Source organism: Chanodichthys erythropterus, chromosome 23 (assembly GCF_024489055.1).
Source record: "Chanodichthys erythropterus isolate Z2021 chromosome 23, ASM2448905v1, whole genome shotgun sequence".
Lineage (NCBI taxonomy): Eukaryota > Metazoa > Chordata > Actinopteri > Cypriniformes > Xenocyprididae > Chanodichthys > Chanodichthys erythropterus.
In genome coordinates, this window is record NC_090243.1 from 19,885,534 (window position 1) to 19,908,565 (window position 23,032).

Genomic DNA, 23,032 nt, shown 5'->3' on the forward strand with positions numbered 1-23,032 from the left:
CTGATGATGATTCAGTTTAGAAAGAAGAATGAGGATAAATTATAAATGCAGAAAATCAAAAAATGTGGTGAAGAATGGGAAAATATCCGAAGATCAATGAAGATCAAAAGTGACTGAATTTCTACATAAAGAATGTTAGCAGGAGAAAAACATGTCTTCTAAAAATCACAATCAAAAAAAAGGTTAAAAACTGGTGAAGCTCAATAAAAGTGATGTTCAATAAGATCATATTGAGTTTTTCTTCACTGTTGAGTGTGTGTGAAAGTGTGTGAGCAGCTGCAGTATCAGTTCAGTCACTGTGACTCTGACTGACGGAGGTTTTTGTACGACTCTTTATCACTGTGTGAACACACCACCACTGTGATAACTCTGACAGTAATAATGTCCAGCATCTTCAGTCTGGACTCCACTGATGGTCAGAGAGAAATCAGTGCCATCTTCTTCTCCATTCCCACTGAATCGGCTTAAACTCTCATCATAGAGGTCATTTACCAGATAAATGATGAGTTTAGGAGCTTCTCCATGTTTCTGCTGATACCAAGCTAAACCCCAGCCATCTATCCCAGTATCAGTTTTACACTCTATTTTGGCGTTTTGTCCTTCAGAAACAGTCACAGCTTCAGGCTGAGTCACAGTGATTCCTCTGGATGCTGTCGACAACAACATTAATGTGTTTAATCAGATGAAATGAACATTAAAGACTCAGAAATGACGAGCTTTCACGTCTGTTACCTGGAATAAAAGCTGCCAGAATCCAGATGAAGCTGCTGAAGAGATTCATGGTGTTTGTTGGGTTTGTACCGTGGTAAACAGCAGTGTGTTATAAAGTGTTTGAGTCTGAACGCTATAAACACTCGGAGCGCTGAAGCATGAGCCGATGCAAAGTGACTCTCTGAGCAAAAACCCTGCTGGAGTAAAACACACGTGAAAATGAGCACAAGCAGATGAAACTGATCAGTTTTGAGGCTTTAAATGTGTTTTATTCTCATGATCCAACAGACGAGTGTTTTCATAAATCATTTCTTTTTCATTCAGTCTCTGGTTCAGACTACAGGTTTCTGATGAATCAAATGACAGAGTTGAATCTCTAAAGAAACAAGTATTTCACTGTGAACTCCATGAGAGGTCAAAGGTCATTCCAGAGGTCACAGGTCATCAAAACTTATTAAAATGCTTTGAGAAATACATGATCATTTAGAAACTCACAGTTCAGATGTGTGATGATCAGTACAGAGTCTTTCTGATTATATTATTTATTCAGATTTAATAGTTTTCATGCATCAAGAGACATTTAGAGATGATGAGGCTGTTTCTGTGAAAGTCACTTCAGTCCAATAATCATTATTTAATGTTGAGAAGAGCTGCTGTTGAGTCTCATATCAGTGTGTGTGAGTGTCGTTCGTCTCTTTCTCTGCTGGAGTTTGTGTTCATTTGAGTGTGACGGAGGTTTTTGTACGACGCTTTCACTAGAATGAAGCACTGTGGTACACTTTCGGTGGAGGAACTAAACTGACCATCAGTAAGTCTCTAAAATTCTCTAAAAATGTTTATAAATAATTGTTTTGTTTTTAGATTATTCAAACAAGCATTTTGCAACAAGGTTTTAAAAATTATAAAATAGTTTGAAAACAAATTAACTGCAATATTTCATAGTAAATTTAATTGTTTCATAGTTTCTTTAAATTTGTCTGCTGTTTCATAATTACATGTTTATATTCAGTGATATTTCATGATATTTATCTTTTTTCATTGCAAGGCATATTTTATGTTGCTTTTATATATTTATTTCTTTTTACAAGAGTAATTTCAGATATTATAAAATATATTGATTGCAATATTTTCTGACATTTTCAATTATTTCTTAAAATACATAATTGTGTCCATAATTTTTGGTAAATTTAATAATTCAGAAATCTTGTAATGCATGAAACAAAAGTTTGATGATACTGACAAAATAATTTAGTTTTGTAGGCGTCATCATCAGACAAAGAGAAAGATTTGGAAAAATTCATAATTTTATCTTACATTTGCTGATAATTATGATTGTGAGTGTCTTAAATTAATAATGAAATGATCATTTAAATTTGTTTTCTACATATAAATCATCAGTTTGTGGACAATGTTTTTAAAATGAGTTTGAGATTAAACTGAACCTTATTCAGAAAAGATGAAATGACTGTAATATTTGCTGTATATCATGTCTGCTTCAGAGAACTGATTTATATTTATTCATATATCTTATACTTCATATATTTAGTAGCAGTGAATATTTTATTTGAACTGAGAATATTGAAATTTAAATGCAGGATCATTACTATGTGGTTTATGAAAGAAAGCAGTGATGTGGGATTTCTGTAAAGATGAAATGATTGTGATTTTTCCTCCATTACTGTGTGTGACATCTGACTAATGGATGATCTAAAGACGTTGGTGTTGTTTGTGTGTGTTTGTGCAGCTGGTCCCGCAGTGAAGCCCTCCGTGTCTCTGCTGCCGCCCTCTTCTCTGCAGATCTCTGGAGACTCAGCCGCACTGCTCTGCCTGCTCAGCTCTTACTCTCCACAGGGGGCGACGGTGAGCTGGACGCTGGACGGGTCAGAGGTCACCGAGGGGGTTCAGACCAGCGCAGAGAGCGAGCGGGACGGACGCTACAGCCGCAGCAGCGTCCTGAGCCTCAGCAAAGCACGCTGGGAAGGCGCGGATCGCTTCGTCTGCAGAGTAAGACATGACGGAGCTGATCACGAGGCCTCGTTCCTCAAGAGCTCCCAGTGCTGATGTTTCTCCGGTCCAGACGAGCCGTATCCGAGCGTCCGGCAGGATTCGCAGCAGTCACGTGATTTACAGCTCAATACTGAAGCAGTCTTTCAATGTGCTGCCATTGCTGTTCATTCAATAAAGCTTCTGAACGCGTTACATTTGTGTCCGACTGCATCATTGATCAGTGTGTCGTTCATTCAAAGTCCTGCACTAAAGTTTCAGCTGCTTTTGATTGATTGTAATAGTTGAGAACAGCTGCATTTAGCAGGAAATGTCAAATGAAGCTCTTGGGGTTTGAACATGGTCACTGGAGACGGAGCTGCTCTATTCTGAGAGGATCACAATCACTAAACCTGCCAATGCAAATGTGATTTTCACCTCAAACTCACAGTTTCACTCTTTGATTGGTTCAACGCTCTCAACTGGAACACTTTCACTTCTGCTCATGGAGTGATGAGACCGTTATAGAGTTTCAGTTGTAGTTTTATAAGGCAAGAATAATGAAAATTATTTTTTTGTTTGATTTGATATCAGTTAGTCTCAAATTCTAAACATAGCTGAGCAAAACCCGTCTGTCACAGGACAGATCACAGTCTAATAGAGCTGATTTCAGTCATAAGTCAGTTTTGAGCACATGTGTAGTTCCTGTGTTTGTCCTCTGTGTGTGAAAGTGTGTGAAAGTGTGTGAGCAGCTGCAGTATCAGTTCAGTCACTGTGACTCTGACTGACGGAGGTTTTTGTACGACTCTTTATCACTGTGTGAACACACCACCACTGTGGTAACTCTGACAGTAATAATGTCCAGCATCTTCAGTCTGGACTCCACTGATGGTCAGAGTGAAATCACTGTTAGATCCACTGCCACTGAATCTAGATGGAGTTCCTGACTGGAGGAGGTTTGTTGCATAAATCAGGAGTTTAGGAGCTTCTCCATGTTTCTGTAAGTACCAGGACACACAGTATGCTGAGCTGCAGCCAGCAGCACTTCTACTGAGTTTACAACTCATCACAACAGTTTCTCCTGGTTTAACAGTTTTCACAGAAGTCTGAGTCACAGTGATCTGAGCTCTACACACTGAAAAACAAATCATTTATGAGTCCAAAAAATAAATTATTTGACATTTTTAAGATGTATTAAATTAGGCTATACAACTTAAATTATTTATTTTAAATTTATAGTGTTTACCTTGTAGTATAAAGCAGTATAAAAGTGTCCAGATGATGATGAAGGTCATGTTGATGAAGATTGTTGTGTGTGTCAGTGATGAAGTGTTAAACTCACAGCACTATAAACACTCTCAGAGCACTGAAGCATCTGATCAATATGCAAACACACTCCAGATCATTTACCTGAAGACAGTCACTCATTAACAGACACAAAAATCAATTACTGAAGTGAACATCTAGTGATGACTCCTCTCTGAACAAGTCAAGTCAAGTCAAGTCAAATTTATTTATATAGCGCTTTTACAATTGGTAATTGTTTCAAAGCAGCTTTACATATTAGAAGCACAGAAAAAAAAAAAAGAAAAAAGAAAAAAAAATGTCAGCTATGCATTCTGTTAGTTTTGTGAATTTGTAGGTTTCGTCAGGGCGCGAGGAAATATAGAGCTGAGTATCGTCAGCGTAGCAGTGAAAACTAACACCATGCTTCCTAATTATCTCTCCTAAGGGCAGCATGTACAGAGTGAAAAGCAACGGTCCTAATACTGAGCCTTGTGGTACCCCATATTTAACCTGTGATCGATACGACATCTCTTCATTAACTACCACAGACTGATAACGGTCAGATAAGTATGATTTGAACCATGCCAAAGCAATTCCACTAATGCCAATATAGTTTTCAAGTCTTTTTAAAAGAATGTTATGATCGATAGTGTCAAAAGCAGCACTGAGATCTAATAACACTAATAGAGAAATACAGCCACGATCGGATGATAGGAGTAGATCGTTTTTAACTCTAACGAGAGCAGTCTCAGTACTATGGTATGGTCTAAATCCTGACTGGAAATCCTCACAGATTCCATTTCTTTCTAAAAAGGAACACAGTTGTGTTGAAACTGCCTTTTCTAGTATCTTTGACAGAAAAGGTAGATTCGAGATTGGCCTGTAATTTACTAAATCTCTCGGATCTAGGTGAGGTTTTTTAATAAGAGGTTTGATAATAGCCTGCTTAAAGGTTTTTGGCACGTGTCCTAGTGTTAAAGATGAATTAATTATATCAAGAAGTGGACCTACGACCTCTGGAAGCATTTCTTTCAGTAGTTTAGTCGGCATTGGGTCTAACATACATGTCGTTGATTTTGATGATTTGATAAGTTTAGATAATTCTTCCTCTCCTATAGCGGCGAATGATTCTAGTTTTACCTCAGGGACACTACAGTGCACTGTCTGAAGAGAAACTGTAGACGGTTGCATGTTTATAATTTTCTCTCTAATATTATCAATCTTGCAAGTAAAGAAGTTCATAAAGTCATTACTGCTGTGCTCTATGGAAACGTCAGCAGTTGAATCTCTGTTTCTAGTTAATTTAGCCACTGTGTCAAATAAATACCTAGGATTATGTTTGTTTTCTATTAAGAGATTTGAAAAATAAGTAGATCTAGCATTTCTTATGGCTGTTCTGTACTCAATCATTTTTTCTTTCCACGAAAGGCGAAAAACTTCTAGTTTTGTTTTCTTCCAACTACGTTCAGCTTTTCTAACAGCTCGTTTTAGAGCCCGAGTGTGCTCATCATACCACGGCGTTGGATTAGTTTCCTTAATCTTCTTTAGACGTAAAGGAGCGACCGCATCTAATGTGCTGGAAAAGAGAGAGCCAATAGTTTCTGTTGCAGCATCGAGTTCTTCTAAGTTGTCAGGTATACTAAGACGATGAAACTGCTCGGGGAGATTATTTATAAAGCAATCTTTAGTGGCAGACGTGATTGTTCTATAATATTTATGGCTGGGTGGTGGTTTTGTAGCCTTGGCTAATTGTATTATACACGAGACTAAATAATGATCTGATATATCATCGCTCTGCTGTAGAATTTCAACAGCATCAATATCTATTCCATGCGACAGTATTAGATCTAGGGTATGATTACGACAATGAGTGGGTCCTGACACGTGTTGTTTAACTCCAATAGAGTTTAAAATATCTGCAAATGCCAATCCAAATGCGTCTTTATTATTATCTACATGGATATTAAAATCACCAACAACAAGGACTTTATCCGCAGCCAGTACTAACTCTGATAGAAACTCAGCAAATTCTTTGATAAAGTCAGTATGGTGCCCTGGTGGCCTGTATACAGTAGCCAGCACAAATGTCAACTTACATAATGTTACATAAAGCACCATCACTTCAAAGGAATTATATTTGAAATTCTTTTGAATGATTCTGAATATATTACTATAAATTACAGCAACACCTCCCCCTTTGCCTTTCTGTCGAGGATTGTGTCGATAATCATAACCTTGAGGACTAGATTCATTTAAAGTAATGTAATCGTCTGGTTTTAGCCAGGTTTCTGTCAAACACAGCAAGTCTAGTTTATTGTCTGTGATAGTTTCATTTACAATAAGTGCTTTTGAAGAAATAGATCTAATATTCAGTAACCCAAGCTTTATCATTTGTTTATCTGATTTATCTGTGATTTTCATTTTTTGAACATCAATTAAATTTTTACCCTTAAAAGGTTTTGGAAGTTTTTTGTATTTACTAGTTCGAGGTACAGACACAGTCTCTATGTGATAATATCTAGGTGAAAGTGTTTCTATGTGCTGTGAATTATCTGAGTTCTGTGACGTGAGGCGGCTAGCAGACGGTCGGTTTAGCCAGTTTGTCTGCGTCCTGATCTGGGCCCTGGTTTGTCATGTTTCAGCTCTAAGAACACAGCGACACTGGTGTGTGTGGCCAACAAGGGCTTCCCGTCAGACTGGAGCCTGAGCTGAAGGTGGACGGGAGCAGCAGGTCTCAGGAGAGCAGCGCTGGGCTCCTGGAGAAGGACGGTCTGTACAGCTGGAGCAGCAGCCTGACTCTCTCTGAGGAGGAGTGGATGAAGAGCGTCTCGGTGAGCTGTGAGGACACACGGAGCGGCCAGTCTGCGTCCACTGGAGACACTGTGAGGAGACAGCAGTGTTCAGAGTAGATCTGATGACTATATGTGTGCTTTTTCACTCTTGATTTTATTACAATTCAGTCAATAAAACATAATTGTAACATTATGTCCTTTTTTGTGTCATTTTTGTTTCGGCTCTTTCATTGGATCAGGGCTTATTATTTTATAACTAAACTTCACTCAATGGAGCATGAAAACACCTGCAGATACATGATGAAACGAGATCTGCTCAATTCTCAGAGGAACACAATCACAAATGTGATTCAAATGAGTTTAACTCCACTCAGTTTCACTGTTTGACTTGATATTCTGAGCCATATATATATGAAAGAAAATAAAATGATATGATGTCAAGAGGATTGGAGGCAATAATTAAATTAATAAGGGAAAAAAGGAGTTGATTTCCTTCCTTCAGAGACTGACTATAGCGTGAACCAATAACATTTCAGTGCGGCTGTGAAGGATCATTTCATTGGTTGATCTTCAGAACGAACATGCAGCCTCTTCATTGGGACAGAGCCATCAAATATGCTTGTTTCTTTCCTGAATGATTCAGTGTTTTGAACAAATCAGTTGATTAATAATTGATTGATTCACTCATAAAGTCAGTCTCTTGTCTCCATCTACTGGCGTAACGATGTAACTTGCAGAAAGAGTCTGTAAATCACCAGCACTAATGCTGCAGGTAAACACATCTGTCATGTCCATGATGGAGGAGCTGTTTCTGTCACAAGACTCGACTATGAACATCAGGACTTCTGAAATGAATTAAAAAGGACATAAAGGTGGAGATGGAGTGATGGAGGGACGCAGGAAGAATATTCTCACTGGAGTGACGTAAGCTGCTGTTTATATATGCTGCTCTTGTGTTATGATTGACAGCTGAAGATGAATGAACATACATGCTTCTGTTTACAACTACATTTGCTGAAGTTTGTGATTGTGTTCAGTTTACAGTGATCTAAAGAAACCTTTCTGAGAGAATCTCTTTATGATTTAGTGTGTCTGTTGTTGAGTGTGTGTGAAAGTGTGTGAAAGTGTGTGAGCAGCTGCAGTATCAGTTCAGTCACTGTGACTCTGACTGACGGAGGTTTTTGTACGACTCTTTATCACTGTGTGAACACATAGCCACTGATGTAGTGTTCACTCTGACAGTAATAATGTCCAGCATCTTCAGTCTGGACTCCACTGATGGTCAGAGTGAAATCTCTCCTAGATGATTTACTGCCACTGAATCTAGATGAAATTCCTGACTGGCGACTGTTTGTTGCATAAATCAGGAGTTTAGGAGCTTCTCCAGGTTTCTGTAAGTACCAGCTCAGACCGGGTTGTCCATTACTATAACAGCAGGCTGGATCACTGCTAGTTTTACAGGTCACAGTGACTGATTGTCCAGTTTGAGAGAGCAGCTCTGAGGGAGTTTGAGTCACTGTCACCTGACCAACAGATTCTGACAAGAGAGAAAGATTAGAAATCACAAACACTTTTACAACCATATATCTTCACAACACATAAAAATAACAAGTAAATAATGTCTGTAATCTTGACTGACACAAACCTCGACATAATACTGCCAGCGTCCAGATCAATATGGTGCTGAAAGTCATTTTTGTTGGTTGTAGGTTCAGTTCTAGTGAAAAACAGTTGTTGATCATGTTTGATGTTTGACAGAGTTATAAACACATGCAGAGCACTGAAGCGTGTGTCGCTCATGTAAAACACTCTCTCTATGCAAACGCTGCAGGAGTGACAGGTTTAAGATGGTTTAATGTGGTTTCATTGAGATTTCACAAAACATTTCATGAGTTCACAATAATATAATCATTTATTGATATAAAGCAGTATAATGAGCAAGAGCTCTGTTTAGTGTGATTGTCAGATCAACAGCACAACGATGATATTGCTTTTCTACAATAGTTCAGAAAACACAAAGTTACTAATGAGTAATTTACTCTTTAGACTCAGTATTAAGAGTAGTAACTTTGTTTTTCAGTCCAGCTGAAATGGTTCAACACATTCCTGAATAAATCAATGTTTGATTAGAGCGACACGATTCTAGATATATTGAGAATCACAATCTTCTTTTGTTTAAAATAGAAATTCTTCCACCATTCTGAACAGACAACTAAACAAAATAACATACAATGTAGACTACTAGAGGTTCTTACAAAATATGAATTTAAAATTGTTTAATTATTTATTTTTTAAATAATTGGTTTTGAATCAAATGATTCGCATAAATGCTTCACTTGTTTCATTACTGGATGATTCAGCATTTTTGAATGAATCTCTTGAATGATTCAGTGATGAATTCATTTTTAACAGTCTCTTGTCTCCATCTGCTGGTGTAACAATCTAATCGATGCAATCGTTATTTGAAGCATCAAGTGACTTTCAAAAGGTGATTTGCTCTTTTTTAATCTCTACCGTTATATCTGAACTATAAACTTTGATCTCAGTCCTTCTGTGAGGATTTAAGGATTTGTAAAACAAGCATCATGACGAACTCTGTTTTGGCAGAGGTCAGAGGTCATCTCAGAGGTCACAGGTCAAGTTGAAGATGTGACAGTGCTTGACGGCTCTGAAAACACAATTTTACACCATAATTTAACATTTAGTCATTTTTAGATATTTCTGTGCCTTTATTGCTTCATGATTGGATTTTTTCACTCTTGAATATCATGAAAATGAAAGTGTTATTGATAATAAGAGGTAATTAGGACAAACTGAAATCACTCAGATCTCAATCATGTAACTGATCTATAAGAGCACAAAATCTCACAAACAAAACAAATTCAAAGTATAAGAGAAGGAAAAGACACAAATAATAATAATAATAATAATAAAACAATATAAGTGAGTCTGATAGAGACATTGATGGACTTTTTGTCTTGCTGTTTCTCTCAACTAATACTTTGACTTCTGACCTCTATCTGTAACAAGGTGGGACTCAGGGTAAAATCCATCTGCAAGCTTTTATTAAACAATGTTCATAGTAAAACAGGCAACGGTCAAACAGTGGCAAACAGGTATGGCAGAGAGCAGGCAGAATCGTAGTCGAGGAACAGGCAATGGGTCAGGGCTGGCAGATAACAATCGTAAATCCAAAACAAAGCAAAAGGTCCAAAGGGCAGGCAGCAGAGAATCATATACACAGGGAACAGACAGGCGGTGCGTTCCAAACGGGATATATCGCCCTCCGAAGGGCACTTCGGAGTGAAAATAATCATGGCCGCCATATTGAAGGGTCGTTCCAAACCAAAGTGCTCAAAACTGGCCACTTCAAAGGGCCCTTCGGAATGAAGGATTTCGAAGGGAACAACTGATGGACACTTCGGGCCCCCATGATCCTTTGCACAGGGAAGTTGTTTGACATCACAGAATGGGTACAGGAGGTTAGGAGTTCGATTTTAACTATAAATGTATGTATAATATTTTTCTGTACTACTGTAATATTTATACGAGTTAGATTTGGTACATTATTATGGTCAAAATGACATTGTACTTCAAAAAAAAAAATACTTTACAGCTCATTTATCAGTCCATTCAAATGTTTCACCTAAAATAAATAAATAAATAATAACGTTAAACAAAAGGCGCAGCTTGCACAATTTATCCTCCTTGATTGTCTCGTTAAGATGACGCTGAAGTGCGTTCCAAAAGAACAGTTTTTGTTACCCCTACACCCTTCATCCCTTCGAAGCTCTCACTCCAGAGGGTAAACCCTCTGAAGGGATTAGGGCATAGGGATGAGCCCTTCCGAATGGAACGCAGGGAGGATCAGAAACAGGCAGACAAACAAGAATGATGAACGCTCAGAAATGTAACGAGTTCCCTTTCGATACTTCACTCGTACTGCGTATGGGGAAAGGTCTCCTTTTTCCCCGTTACTGAAGCCTTTTTCAATAACGCAGTGTAACTGCATCGTCATTGGTTCACTCATAGACAAGTTGTTGAACCAATGACGGCGCGGCATAGCTGCGCGACCTATGGCGACAGAGCGTGCGAATATTCCTGCCGAAATGGGCGGGGTTTAGGGCTATATAAGTGGGCGTTTCGCCATAGGATTTCAGTTCTCTCTCCTTCAGCGACGACTTCACATCGCTCCTCACTGATCTCCGGCTGAAGCCTTCGCCGCCTGGAAGAAGCTCGCCTGGAAAGAAGCTCTCGCCGCCGTCGAAGAGGCTCCCGCAGCGGACTGCTGACCCCATGCAGAGGCCGCGCTCAACGGGATCCTTTCAAAAGCAGTAGAGGTTTTGGACCTCGAATGGGCTCCGCCAGAGGAGCCATCATGGAGCAGGCTCGATGAGTGGTTCCTGCCGGGTTCCCGCCAGGCCCCTCGTCAACGCGCCGTGCCGTTTTTCCCAGAGGTTCACAACGAGCCGACGAAGTCGTGGCGCGCCCCGTATTCTGCCCGCCTATGTACTATGAATTATTCAGCTCTCACCTCTGTGGATGGCTCTGAAGAGAAGGGTTACAAGCATCTACCGCCCCTGGACGAAGCGGTGGCGGCTCACCTCTGTTCCCCCACGGCTGTGGGTTGGAACACTAAGAGGGCCCTTCCATCCAAGCCCTGCGGGACCACTTCTGCCCTGGCTGGCAGAGCATATACGTCCGCGGGCCAAGCTGCCTCAGCGCTGCACGCCATGGCTATTCTCCAGGTGTTTCAAGCGAAGCTCCTCCGTTCTCTGGATGAGTCTGGCGTCGATGCACCTGCCTTCCGTGACCTCCGCAGCGCCACTGACTTAGCCCTGCGTGCCACAAAAGCCACAGCTCAGGCTATTGGACGATCCAAGGCCAGCCTGGTCGTGCTTGAGCGCCATTTGTGGCTCAACCTGACCGAGATTAAGGAGATGGACAAGACGGCCTTTTTGGATGCCCCGGTCTCTCCTTCTGGTCTCTTCGGGCCAGCAGTAGAGGGCTTTACAGAGCGTTTTACTGCAGCACAAGAGTCGTCTCAGGCTATGCGACACTTCCTGCCTAAACGCCCTAGCTCCACGTCTGCTTCCAGCCACCCCAAGTCTGCGCCGGCTCAGCAGAACAAACCTGCCCCCTCTACCTCTCAGGCAGCACCACTCAAGGAGCAGCGCCATTGTAAGCGCTCCTCCTTCCCGAGGCAATGTCAGGGACCCCGGCCTAAGATTACGCTGGACCCGACGCCTCCTAAGCCCTCCTGATATTTCAGGAAGGAAGAGGATGGGGCAAAGTCTCGCCACAGCCGGACCACCCCAAAAGCTCTTTCGTTCCACCCCCCCTCCGCCTCGTTCAGCTCCGGGTGTAGGAGATATGTTCAGTGTTGTGCTAACTGGGCCCAGTGCTGGGTCCATGCAAAACGCTATTCTTATGGCGAACACTATGAATATTCTACCTTCTCTAAGAAAGAGCAAAGTTCCTCTTCCACTCTCTCCAGTGCACGGGCCCCCTCAGAGAGCAATTCGGGGTTCTACAGCCGTTATTTTCTAGTTCCCAAAAAAGATGGCGGTCTCAGACCCATCTTAGATCTCAGGCTCTTGAACCTCTCCCTCATGAGACGGAAGTTCAAGATGCTAACGCTGAAGCAGATCCTCGCGCAGGTTTGCCCCGGGGACTGGTTCTGCTCGCTAGACCTGAAAGAGTACTTTCACATCCAGATAGCCCCCCATCACAGGTGATTCTTGAGATTCGCGTTCGAGGGTGTGGCTTACCAATATACAGTCCTTCCTTTCGGACTGTCCCTAGCTCCTCGCACTTTTACCAAGTGCATGAACGCTGCGCTTTCCCCACTGAGACAGATGGGAATCCGGGTTCTCAATTACCTCGACGACTGGCTCATCCTAGCCCAGTCACGAGCCGAGCTGGAGCATCACAGATCCGTGTTATCAGCCACTTGGAGTGCCTGGGTCTCAGGGTCAACTTTGCCAAGAGCTCACTGCTCCCCAGCCAGCGTATAACGTTCCTGGGTGCAGTTTTCAACTCAGTCCGTATGATGGCTGTAGTATCTCCAGAGCGCGCTCTGGCCATTCAGTAGCTCGCGGCATCGGTCAGGAACAGAGCCTATTTCCCTCTGAAGTTTTTCCAGAGGATGCTAGGGCTGATGGCTTCCGCCTCCCCGGTTCTGCAGCTCGGCCTTCTTCAGATGCGGCCTCTGCAGTACTGGTTGAAGTTCCGGGTCCCTCCTCACGCCTGGCGGCACGGCCGCCTGCGTCTCAGGGTCAATCAGGCCTGTTTGGCAGCTCTGAAACCCTGGATGAACCCTGTATGGTTCAGCCAAGGAGTACCCCTACAGGCGGTGTCCAGAAGGACGGTGCTCTCAACGGATGCGTCCAACACAGGTTGGGGCGCTCTTTGCGAGGGCAGACCGGCCTTCGGCTCGTGGTCTCACGAGGAATGCCATCTGCACATCAACTGCCTCGAGATGTTGGCAGTGATTCGAGCCCTTCATGCATTCCAGGAACACCTGACAGGGCGCCACGTCTTAGTCCAGTCGGACAGCATGACAGTGGTGTCATACATAAATCACCAGGGCGGTCTTTCGTCCAGCCGCTTATGCGCTCTGGCGAAGCGTCTTCTGGAATGGGCATCACCGAGGTTTCAGTCGCTCAGGGCGACTCACATACCCGGGAGAACAAACGAGTGGATGCTCCACCCCCAGACGGTTCTCATGATCTGGGAGTTCTTCGGGAAGGCAGAGGTAGACCTCTTCGCTTCAGAAGGCAACTCTCACTGCCCAATTTATTTCTCGAAGGAGAAAGATGCGCTGGCCCATGTCTGGCCCAGCACCCTCCTTTACGCTTTTCCCCCGATCGCTCTGATCCCACAGGTCATCAGACGAATCCGGGAAGACAAGCACAGAGTCCTCCTGGTGGCCCCGCTCTGGAGGAGCCAAGTTTGGTCCTCAGAGCTGTTCAGGCTTTCCACAAAAGCTCCGTGGCCGATCCCCCTGAGACGGGACCTCCTCTCTCAGGCGAACAGGACGATTTGGCATCCCCAGCCAGAACTCTGGGCTCTGCACCTCTGGTCCCTCAACGGGAGCCTGCCAACCTCCCCGGGGACGTGCTGAATACCATTTCTCAGGCGAGAGCTCCGTCCACAAGACGCCTCTACGCCCAGAAATGGTCGGTCTTTGTATACTGGTGTTCTACACGCAACATAGACCCAGTGGAGTGTGACGTATCCCCGATACTGTCTTTTCTCCAGGAGCGTTTGAATCTGGGTCGCACCCCTTCAACGCTCAAAGTTTACGTAGCAGCCATTGCAGTGTTTCACGCTCCTATCGCTGGCCAAGCAGTGGGATGAAACAACCTCGTGGTGCGTTTCTTGAGAGGTTCTAGGCGATTAAATCCTCCTCGTCCTCTCACTGTTCCCACCTGGGACCTCTCTTTGGTCCTCAGAGCTCTTAAAGGGCCTCCCTTTGAGCCACTGCGTTCAGCTGACCTCAGGCCCCTGACGCTCAAAACCGCTCTGCTACTTGCATTAGCATCAGTTAAGCGAGTTGGTGACTTGCAGGCCCTCTCCGTGAGCCCTGCATGCCTTGAGTTCGGGCCCAACGACTCCAAAGTCGTTTTGAAACCTAGGCATGGCTACGTGCCTAAGGTGCTCTCGACTCCATTCAGAGCACAGGTTATTTCCCTCTCAGCGCTTCCTCCCTCGTCGGACGAGCGAGAGTTGGAACTACTCTGCCCTGTCAGGGCATTAAGGATCTACGTTGATCGATCACAGCCTTTTCGGCAATCTGATCAGCTCTTTATCTGCTTTGGTGGCTGCACCAAGGGGTCTTCGGTCTCAAAGCAACGTCTTTCGCGTTGGATAGTCGACGCTATTGCTCTTTGTTACACCTCTATGGGCCTCGACTGCCCCATAGGAGTTAGAGCTCACTCTACTAGAGGAATGGCTTCCTCTTGGGCCTGGTCTAGTGGAGTTTCGATTAAAGACATCTGTGAGGTGGCCGGCTGGTCCTCGCCGTCTACTTTTGTCAGATTTTATCATTTGGACGTTCCGACCTTACAAGCTCGGGTCCTCTCGGTATGATCCAGCGGCCTCTATCGAGCTCCGCTTCATGCCACTCTGGGAGTTAACTACCTTTTTGTAGTGTAACGAGGGTTCGACGGCTCCGGCCTTCTCACTTGTCCTCTGGTTCCCTCACGGTGCCCAAGACAAGTCCAGTAGTTCCCTGCTGTGGCACGTCGCGGTTGAATTCGTTCCCCATACGCAGTACGAGTGAAGTATCGAAAGGGAATGTACTCGGTTACTAACGTAACCTCGGTTCCCAAAGATACGGAACGAGTACTGCGTTACTTGCCGTGCCACGAGGCTGCGGCTTCAGTGTCGTCGCTTCAGTCGAATGACCTGAAATCCTATGGCGAAACGCCCGCTTATATAGCCCTAAACCCCGCCCATTTCGGCGGGAATATTCGCGTGCTCTGTCGCCATAGGTTGCGCAGCTATGCCGCGCCGTCATTGGTTCAACAACTTGTCTATGAGTGAACCAATGACGATGCAGTTACACTGCGTTATTGAAAAAGGCTTCAGTAACGGGGAAAAAGGAGACCTTTCCCCATACGCAGTACTCGTTCCGTATCTCAGGGAACCGAGGTTACGTTAGTAACCGAGTACGTTAACAAGACCTTGCAAAGTATGACGGGAAGTGAGAGACTTAAATATTCCAGATAATGTGCTGCAGCTGTGTGTGGTGATTACTGATTGGTGAAGTGAGTGCAGGTGATTGCCAGGAAGGATTGTGGGAAATGTAGTCCGGGAATGACAGGGAACGTGACACTATGATTATTCAGAGAAACAGCTTAATATAGATGATTTTATTTCAGATGTTTGTGTGACGATGTTGTTTCAGATCCTCCTGTGAGCAGCTGCAGTATCAGTTCAGTCACTGTGACTCTGACTGACGGAGGTTTTTGTACGACTCTTTATCACTGTGTGAACACCCAGCCACTGATACTGTGTGCACTCTGACAGTAATAATGTCCAGCATCTTCAGTCTGGACTCCACTGATGGTCAGAGTGAAATCACTGTTAGATCCACTGCCACTGAATCTAGATGGAGTTCCTGACTGGAGGGTGTTTGCATAATAAATCAGGAGTTTAGGAGCTTCTCCGGGTTTCTGTAAGTACCAGGCTAAAAAATCATAACCACTCGATCTGTACACATCACTGCTGGTTTTACAGTTGATGTTCACAGTTTGTCCTGGTTGAGCTGCTGTCATTGAGGGACTCTGAGTGACGGTGATCTGTCCTCTACACTCTGAAACACACAACAAGAAGAAAATCAGCAGAAGACATTAATGATCTTTACCAGAACAAGTTCATGTACTGTAGTAAATGTAGTAAATGCAGTAAAGTGAGTGTCACCGTTGAGCAGCAGCAGCAGAGAGCAGATGATCAGAGCGTGTGTCCTCATCTTTACTGGGAATGAGTGAAACTGAAGGACAGTGATGATGGATTTACAGTCGGACTGACAGACGCTCTGATATTGAGCTCCAATCACAGGGGTGGGACACAAATTCAAAGCGTTTCCTCTCAAATGTGTCTCAGTCACTGACAGCAGAGCAGAAATGTTAAGAAATTAAATTTCCCTGATCAAACACTGCTGCAGCAAACTGGATGTTTAAAACTAAATTTGGAAATTTTTGTCTTTATTTTGACTCTCACGATTACATTTATTATTTTAAAGCCACCTTCATTTCATAAATAAACTTCACTCAATGGAGCATGAAAACACCTGCAGATACATGATGAAACAAGAACATGCGGCCAAATTATGAACCTCACAGAGAATATATAAATGTATTTTTTTAGGTACACATGCATGACAAACACATTTATAGTTATTTTGAGTGTTTCTGGTGTCACAGGATCATCAAACTTTGAGACAGTTGAGTTTGACTAACAGAGAGACGAGGTTTGTTCATATTTATTAGTTTACATCTGAAACATAAATTCAGTTAAAAGTGTAAATTAATATTCTTATCTTGCTTATCAGTTAAAACTTGGTGTAAGTAAGTTAAATAAAACACAAAATACATGCTTAAATAAATACATGTCTAGTTAAGTCCATAAATAATGCATTTATATATTTAATTTGTATAGTTATGCATAAATAATTGCATAAATATGAATGCATGCATACATAAATAAAGTAATTATTTCAGAGGCTTAGATATGTATCCTTCTTATTTTTCAGTGCAGATATAGACTGTTTTCTGTGAATGAACAAGATTTCAGATTCATTAGTGAAATAACGAGAAGAATAATAAAGTGCAGTAAACAGTGAAACTATTCACACTACAGACCAGTGTGTTTATAATTAAGACAATACATTAAAATAATACAGCAGTTTGCAATATCAAGCAGCACAATGAGCTGTTTTATACATCTAAAAATAAGTGTAAGCGGATCATACCGGAAGACACACACTGAATTTAAAAATGATGTTAAACATAAGGTGGTGTCATAGAGGCCCATTCGACCGCTCCGGACACATCGACACAACGGTCAACATGACGCTGGTCATCACTTACAAATCAATGACTTTCATCAAAAATATCACAGCATTGTGCAGCATATAAACCACTGAGCTTTAAACTCCAGACGGACAGAGGAAAACCTTTCAGAGGTGAGGATGTGCTGGTTTGTGTTTTAGTATAACTCAATATGTAAAATCACATTAATGATCAACTAAATGCTGTGAAAATAGCAGCTAATGTCTATTGCATATATAGATATTCATATGTGAATGAGGTTATGAAGGGAATGAGGCAGTAGAGGGCGATACTGATTATTCCTCAAATATCTGCCACACATCTTCCTCTTGGAGCTCGTGGACATGCTGGAAATCACTAGAATGAGAGTTGAGGTCTGGACTGTGTTCTGATAGAGGACTGTGTGTGTTCATCAAGTGGAAGTTGATTTGATTGTTTTGCTGCTTGAGGTTTCTGCAACTATTTATGAGTGTTTGATGTTTTTATACTTGTGATTTATGTCAGTATTGTTGTTCTTTTGTATAATAACCACACCTTGATCCACATGTTGATCCATATCTCAAATAAAAGCAACTAATGAACTTTGTGTTTTATAATCGATGCCCCACAGTGATTTTACTATTTAACTAGTTCTCATGAAACTTTATTACAGAGGTTGCAGATGCAGTCAGGAGTTCACTTGCTCTCCAGTGTTCACGGACCAGATCTGACTGATCCAATATGGTGGACGACTCACATGTAGATCTCAATCATGTCACTGATCTAGAAGAGCACAAAATCTCAAGGCAGATATACATTTTCCACAACATTTTTAGTCTAAAGAGGGTATGAATATGAGGAAATTTAAGTGACAGTGATGGACTTTGTCTGTTTCTCTCATCTAATGCTTTGATTTCTGACCTCAATAATTTATAAAAAAAATATTAATTCAGATGATTTTATTTCAGATGTTGTTTCAGATCCTCCTTTGAGCAGCTGCAGTATCAGTTCAGTCACTGTGACTCTGACTGACGGAGGTTTTTGTACGACTCTTTATCACTGTGTGAACACACCACCACTGTGATAACTCTGACAGTAATAATGTCCAGCATCTTCAGTCTGGACTCCACTGATGGTCAGAGTGAAATCACTGTTAGATCCACTGCCACTGAATCTAGATGGAGTTCCTGACTGGAGGCGGTTTGCATAATAAATCAGGAGTTTAGGAGCTTCTCCAGGTTTCTGTAAGTACCAGAATAAACCTTCCTCCCCACCACTCCATCTGTACACATCTGTGCTGGTTTTACAGTTGATGTTCACAGTTTGTCCTGGTTGAGCTGCTGTCATTGAGGGACTCTGAGTGACGGTGATCTGTCCTCTACACTCTGAAACACACAACAAGAAGAAAATCAACTCAAAACTTTGACAATATACTTGAAGAAATGAATTGATCTCAAACTTGTGCTCCACAAACCTTGAGCAAACGCTGTGAGAGTCCAGATGAAGATGATGATCAAGGTCATGTTGATGAAGATTGTTGTGTGTGTCAGTGATGAAGTGTTAAACTCACAGCACTATAAACACTCTCAGAGCACTGAAGCATCTGATCAATATGCAAATGAACTCATTCTGTATTTAAATGAGGCTCTAAATGAAGGTTCAGGAGGAGCTCGTTCATCTCATCCTGTCAATCACAACATCAAATATTAGTGTGAACTTTAAAAACTTAGCTGAATATTAAAAATGAATGTGCATTGATAAATAATTTATAATGAATACTGCAGCATTCCAGAAAAAAAAACAATAATTGTCCATTTTGATTTCTCAGTGGCTTTAAACACAGAGAGGTGAATGATGTATTTTCCCTTGGACATCAACACATTTAACTCCTCTTAGTTTATCAGTATTTTCCATGAAATTTCTTTGATCCCACATGGAAGTCTCTTTGTTTTGGTGTTGAGGAACTGGTTTGGTCCTTCTTAGGCTGATTTTTACCATCAATCACTCTTGCTCCCGAGGTCCAGAGAGTCTTATGCAAATGATTGTGCCCATGTGACGTCACACGCCACCTCTGTTCCAAACAAAGCTTTTTTACAGCTTGATTATATAAATGCTTTTTTATTGATGACGAGGATGTTTTAAGTTATGTACATTTAAGGATGTAATAATGATACAAAGTCCTCTTATATGCCAAAAGACCAAGAATAATTTCTCATGTCATGACCCCTTTAAACAGCGAGTGTAAAATATCATATTCTTCTGCGATGTATCCACAATTAACCACTAGCGAAAACGGCTGAAGAACTGAAGAACAACCCATTATGTCTACATAAAATGACAGAAACCATCTTTTGAAAAAATATATCTGAAGTGTAATTTAATTGTTTAGTTTGTCTCATGTCTCATTTGATTACATGGAGAGGGCGGATTTATGATCTATACTGCATCCAGCCACCTGGGGGCGATCAAGATGCTTTCAGGACTTGTGTGGCACATTTGGGTGGAGTAATGTAGGGAATAAAGGGCGATTTCGAACAGAGATCAGGTTCTTTTCAGAGTCTTGAAGGGATATTTAAAGCTGCAGTCCGCCATTTTTCCTATTTGTCGCCATCTTCTGTTTGAAACCTGCGATTGCAGTCATATGTGGAATAGTTATCGTTACATGCGTTGTGCATCGGCACGGCTCCTCAGCAGATGAATCTAATGTTTGCTGTCAATCACTACACCGGTGTGGATACTGTACTTCAGAATCACAGATTCTACATCTTGAAAGTATGACCGATATAAGAATTTTTTATACTTTGAACAACACATTCCAGCAGATAGATCGCCTCTTATTTAACACAGACCTATGAATTTCTTGTCGAATGGAGATGCTTCTTTCTTTTAGGTACAATTATTTGCCAAGTACAAGGTTTTGTTGTTATTGTGAGCGTACACAAATAAAAGTAGAAAATTTGTAGTCTTGCACTAATCTGTAGGCTATCGCCAAAAATGACGGAAGGCCTGTTTTAAGTCATTTCTGTCATGAGGAAAAAATCCATCAGAAAGCGCCGGCGCGTTCGTCGGCCAGAGTGATAAAAATGTAGCCAATTTAGTTTCATATATTTAAATATTGGGCTATAGCCTAATATTATTATTTTTTAAATGTCACCTATGTTGATTATGAAAAGTGAATAGCATGACGGATGCGCAATGTCGGGAGACATGTAGCGGGTCAGACATGAGTTTGACCACTTCATTAAGTTTTGTTTTATAGTAAGTATTTCTTTGAAGTGAATTTCATTTTGTAGAAATTGTATCTTAATTTCAATCAATGTTTCATCAACCAATTGCCTATATTTAATAAATAGGATGAAAACCAAAAACGTCAGGTGTGGAATGGATTGAAGTGCGTACCAAACGAACCCATGTTTCCACGGCCTTTGAATAAGGCTGAAGCGATAGACGTCTTTCTTCTTTTATTACATTTATTTATTACTTTTGTTACAGTACACAGGAGGTCACAGACACAGGTAAAGGTTATGGTGTTTATTGAGACAACCAGAGCAGTATCAGGTGAGTTGTGCAGATGGAGTTTTCCAGACAGAGTATATATCAAGACAGTAATAGTTGACTTGATCTTCACACCAGGTTTGACGTAAGCGGAGAGACGAGGAGCCAGACAGAGGATATATCAAGACAGGAGAACTGCACTTGATCTTCACACCAGATTCAACGATGATAGGAGGCTGAGAGCAGAGATTTCAGGGAAACACTCACGAAGGACTGGAGACGTGGAGGAGAACGGGAACACACTGGAAACAGGTAAGGAGTCCGTAAGGTAAGGAGTCCGTAAGGTAAGGAGTCCGTAAGGTAAGGAGTCCGTAAGGTAAGGAGTCCGTAAGGTAAGGAGTCCGTAAGGTAAGCATGCAGGTTAGGATGCATTAACGAGACCGGACAATGACTGAGTGACTGTGAGTGTCTTTTATGGTGCTGCTGATTGGACTGGTGATGAGTGTCAGGTGCAAGTGATCAGTATTCTGGTGAGGGAGTGTGACGTGACTGGCTGGGTGCAGACTGACGTATCTGTGACAACTTTATTACATGTCTTTATTACTTCATTAATTGATAAGATGTTTTTGGTCTAACAATATATTTTAGCTGGTCTAAATTCTAAGTTAGACACAAATTTGCGTATATAAGTACAAATATTTGCGTAAATATGAATGTACAAATAATTACAAAATGCTATTGATTGCGAATAAAATTCACATTTTGAATATGCATTAAAGCTAATTGTTTTAATTGTTTTTCAAAGTGCGCGGAGGAATAGAATACACTCCTGCATTTAAATGCGGCTGCAGGAGTTGCAGTTTTTTTATGACGTTTTATTAAACCGTCCATTCTTTTTAGTTTCAATGATTTAGCTAAATCGTGCAGGTGTAATTTATTTCGTTTCTTGTTTTAGTTAGGCCTTAATAATGGGAGCAAAATTATTCAGTGACTCACGTTTTACTAAAATAAAGGGTATAATTCATGAAACATGCAACAATTTCTTAATCAGTGTCCAAACAGATATATTTTTCCCAAGTAGTTATCTGTTAAAATAAAGGACAACAAAGCATGTGTGTGTCAAAAATGCATGTTGTTTTATTAAAGGAGTTTAAAATATAAATAAAAAATGTATTTGTGATAAATATAGGCTTAATATGTGAGTAAATTGACATTTTGCATAACGATAAATGTGCTTTGATGCATTTGTTGGATAACATGTGGTTAAAGCGCCACTCAGCGGTCAAAAGCTGCAAATGCACTTTGCATTGTGTGAAAGTGTGTGAGCAGCTGCAGTATCAGTTCAGTCACTGTGACTCTGACTGATGGAGGTTTTTGTACGACTCTTTATCACTGTGTGAACACATAGTCACCCACACAAGAACTACCACTTGTTCTGCAATGGAAACTCTGACAGTAATAATGTCCAGCATCTTCAGTCTGGACTCCACTGATGGTCAGAGTAAAATCACTGTTAGATCCACTGCCACTGAATCTAGATGGAGTTCCTGACTGGAGGGTGCTTGCTTTATAAATCAGGAGTTTAGGAGCTTCTCCAGGTTTCTGTAAGTACCAGCTGAATAAGTATATCCCAGAAAAACTGTACAAATCTCTGCTGGTTTTACAGTTGATGTTCACAGTTTGTCCTGGTTGAGCTGCTGTCATTGAGGGACTCTGAGTGACGGTGATCTGTCCTCTACACTCTGAAACACACAACAAGAAGAAAATCAACTCAAAACTTTGACAATATACTTGAAGAAATGAATTGATATCAAACTTGTGCTCCACAAACCTTGAGCAAACGCTGTGAGAGTCCAGATGAAGATGATGATGAAGGTCATGTTGATGAAGATTGTTGTGTGTGTCAGTGATGAAGTGTTAAACTCACAGCACTATAAACACTCTCAGAGCACTGAAGCATCTGATCAATATGCAAACACACTCCAGATCATTTACCTGAAGACAGTCACTCAAAAAAAAAAAAAACATTTTTTAGAGTATAGGACAGGTTCTTGTTTGTAAAACTGATGCACAATGACCTGAAAAGTCGTTTTTTTCTCAGTCAAAATTTTCTTTTTCCAACTTGTTAAAACAAAAGAAAAAAAATAATTTATAAATTTATATTCAAAACCCCAGCGTTTTGAACAGTAACTTAAATGCCTCTGATTGGCCACAGTATTCAAGAAA

General features: G+C 41.5%; 5 gene segments (V, D, J or C); 1 reads left to right on the forward strand and 4 right to left on the reverse strand.

The window, feature by feature from the left end:
• Positions 1-74: 74 nt before the first annotated feature.
• LOC137013484 (immunoglobulin kappa variable 1-12-like) lies at positions 75-1,508 on the reverse strand. The segment is given in 3 exon segments: positions 75-650; positions 733-908; positions 1,207-1,508. Coding segments are annotated over 2 exon segments (363 nt in total).
• Positions 1,276-3,186, forward strand: LOC137013732 (Ig lambda-3 chain C region-like). The segment is given in 3 exon segments: positions 1,276-1,320; positions 1,471-1,519; positions 2,456-3,186. Coding segments are annotated over 3 exon segments (411 nt in total).
• A 4,528-nt stretch (positions 3,187-7,714) lies between these two features.
• LOC137013483 (immunoglobulin kappa variable 1-39-like) lies at positions 7,715-8,467 on the reverse strand. The segment is given in 2 exon segments: positions 7,715-8,310; positions 8,419-8,467. Coding segments are annotated over 2 exon segments (390 nt in total).
• A 6,990-nt stretch (positions 8,468-15,457) lies between these two features.
• Positions 15,458-16,604, reverse strand: LOC137014218 (immunoglobulin kappa variable 1-27-like). The segment is given in 2 exon segments: positions 15,458-16,095; positions 16,203-16,604. Coding segments are annotated over 2 exon segments (381 nt in total).
• A 1,663-nt stretch (positions 16,605-18,267) lies between these two features.
• On the reverse strand, positions 18,268-18,845 carry LOC137013482 (Ig kappa chain V region 3547-like). The segment is given in 2 exon segments: positions 18,268-18,696; positions 18,786-18,845. Coding segments are annotated over 2 exon segments (378 nt in total).
• Between the last annotated feature and the right edge of the window lie 4,187 nt (positions 18,846-23,032).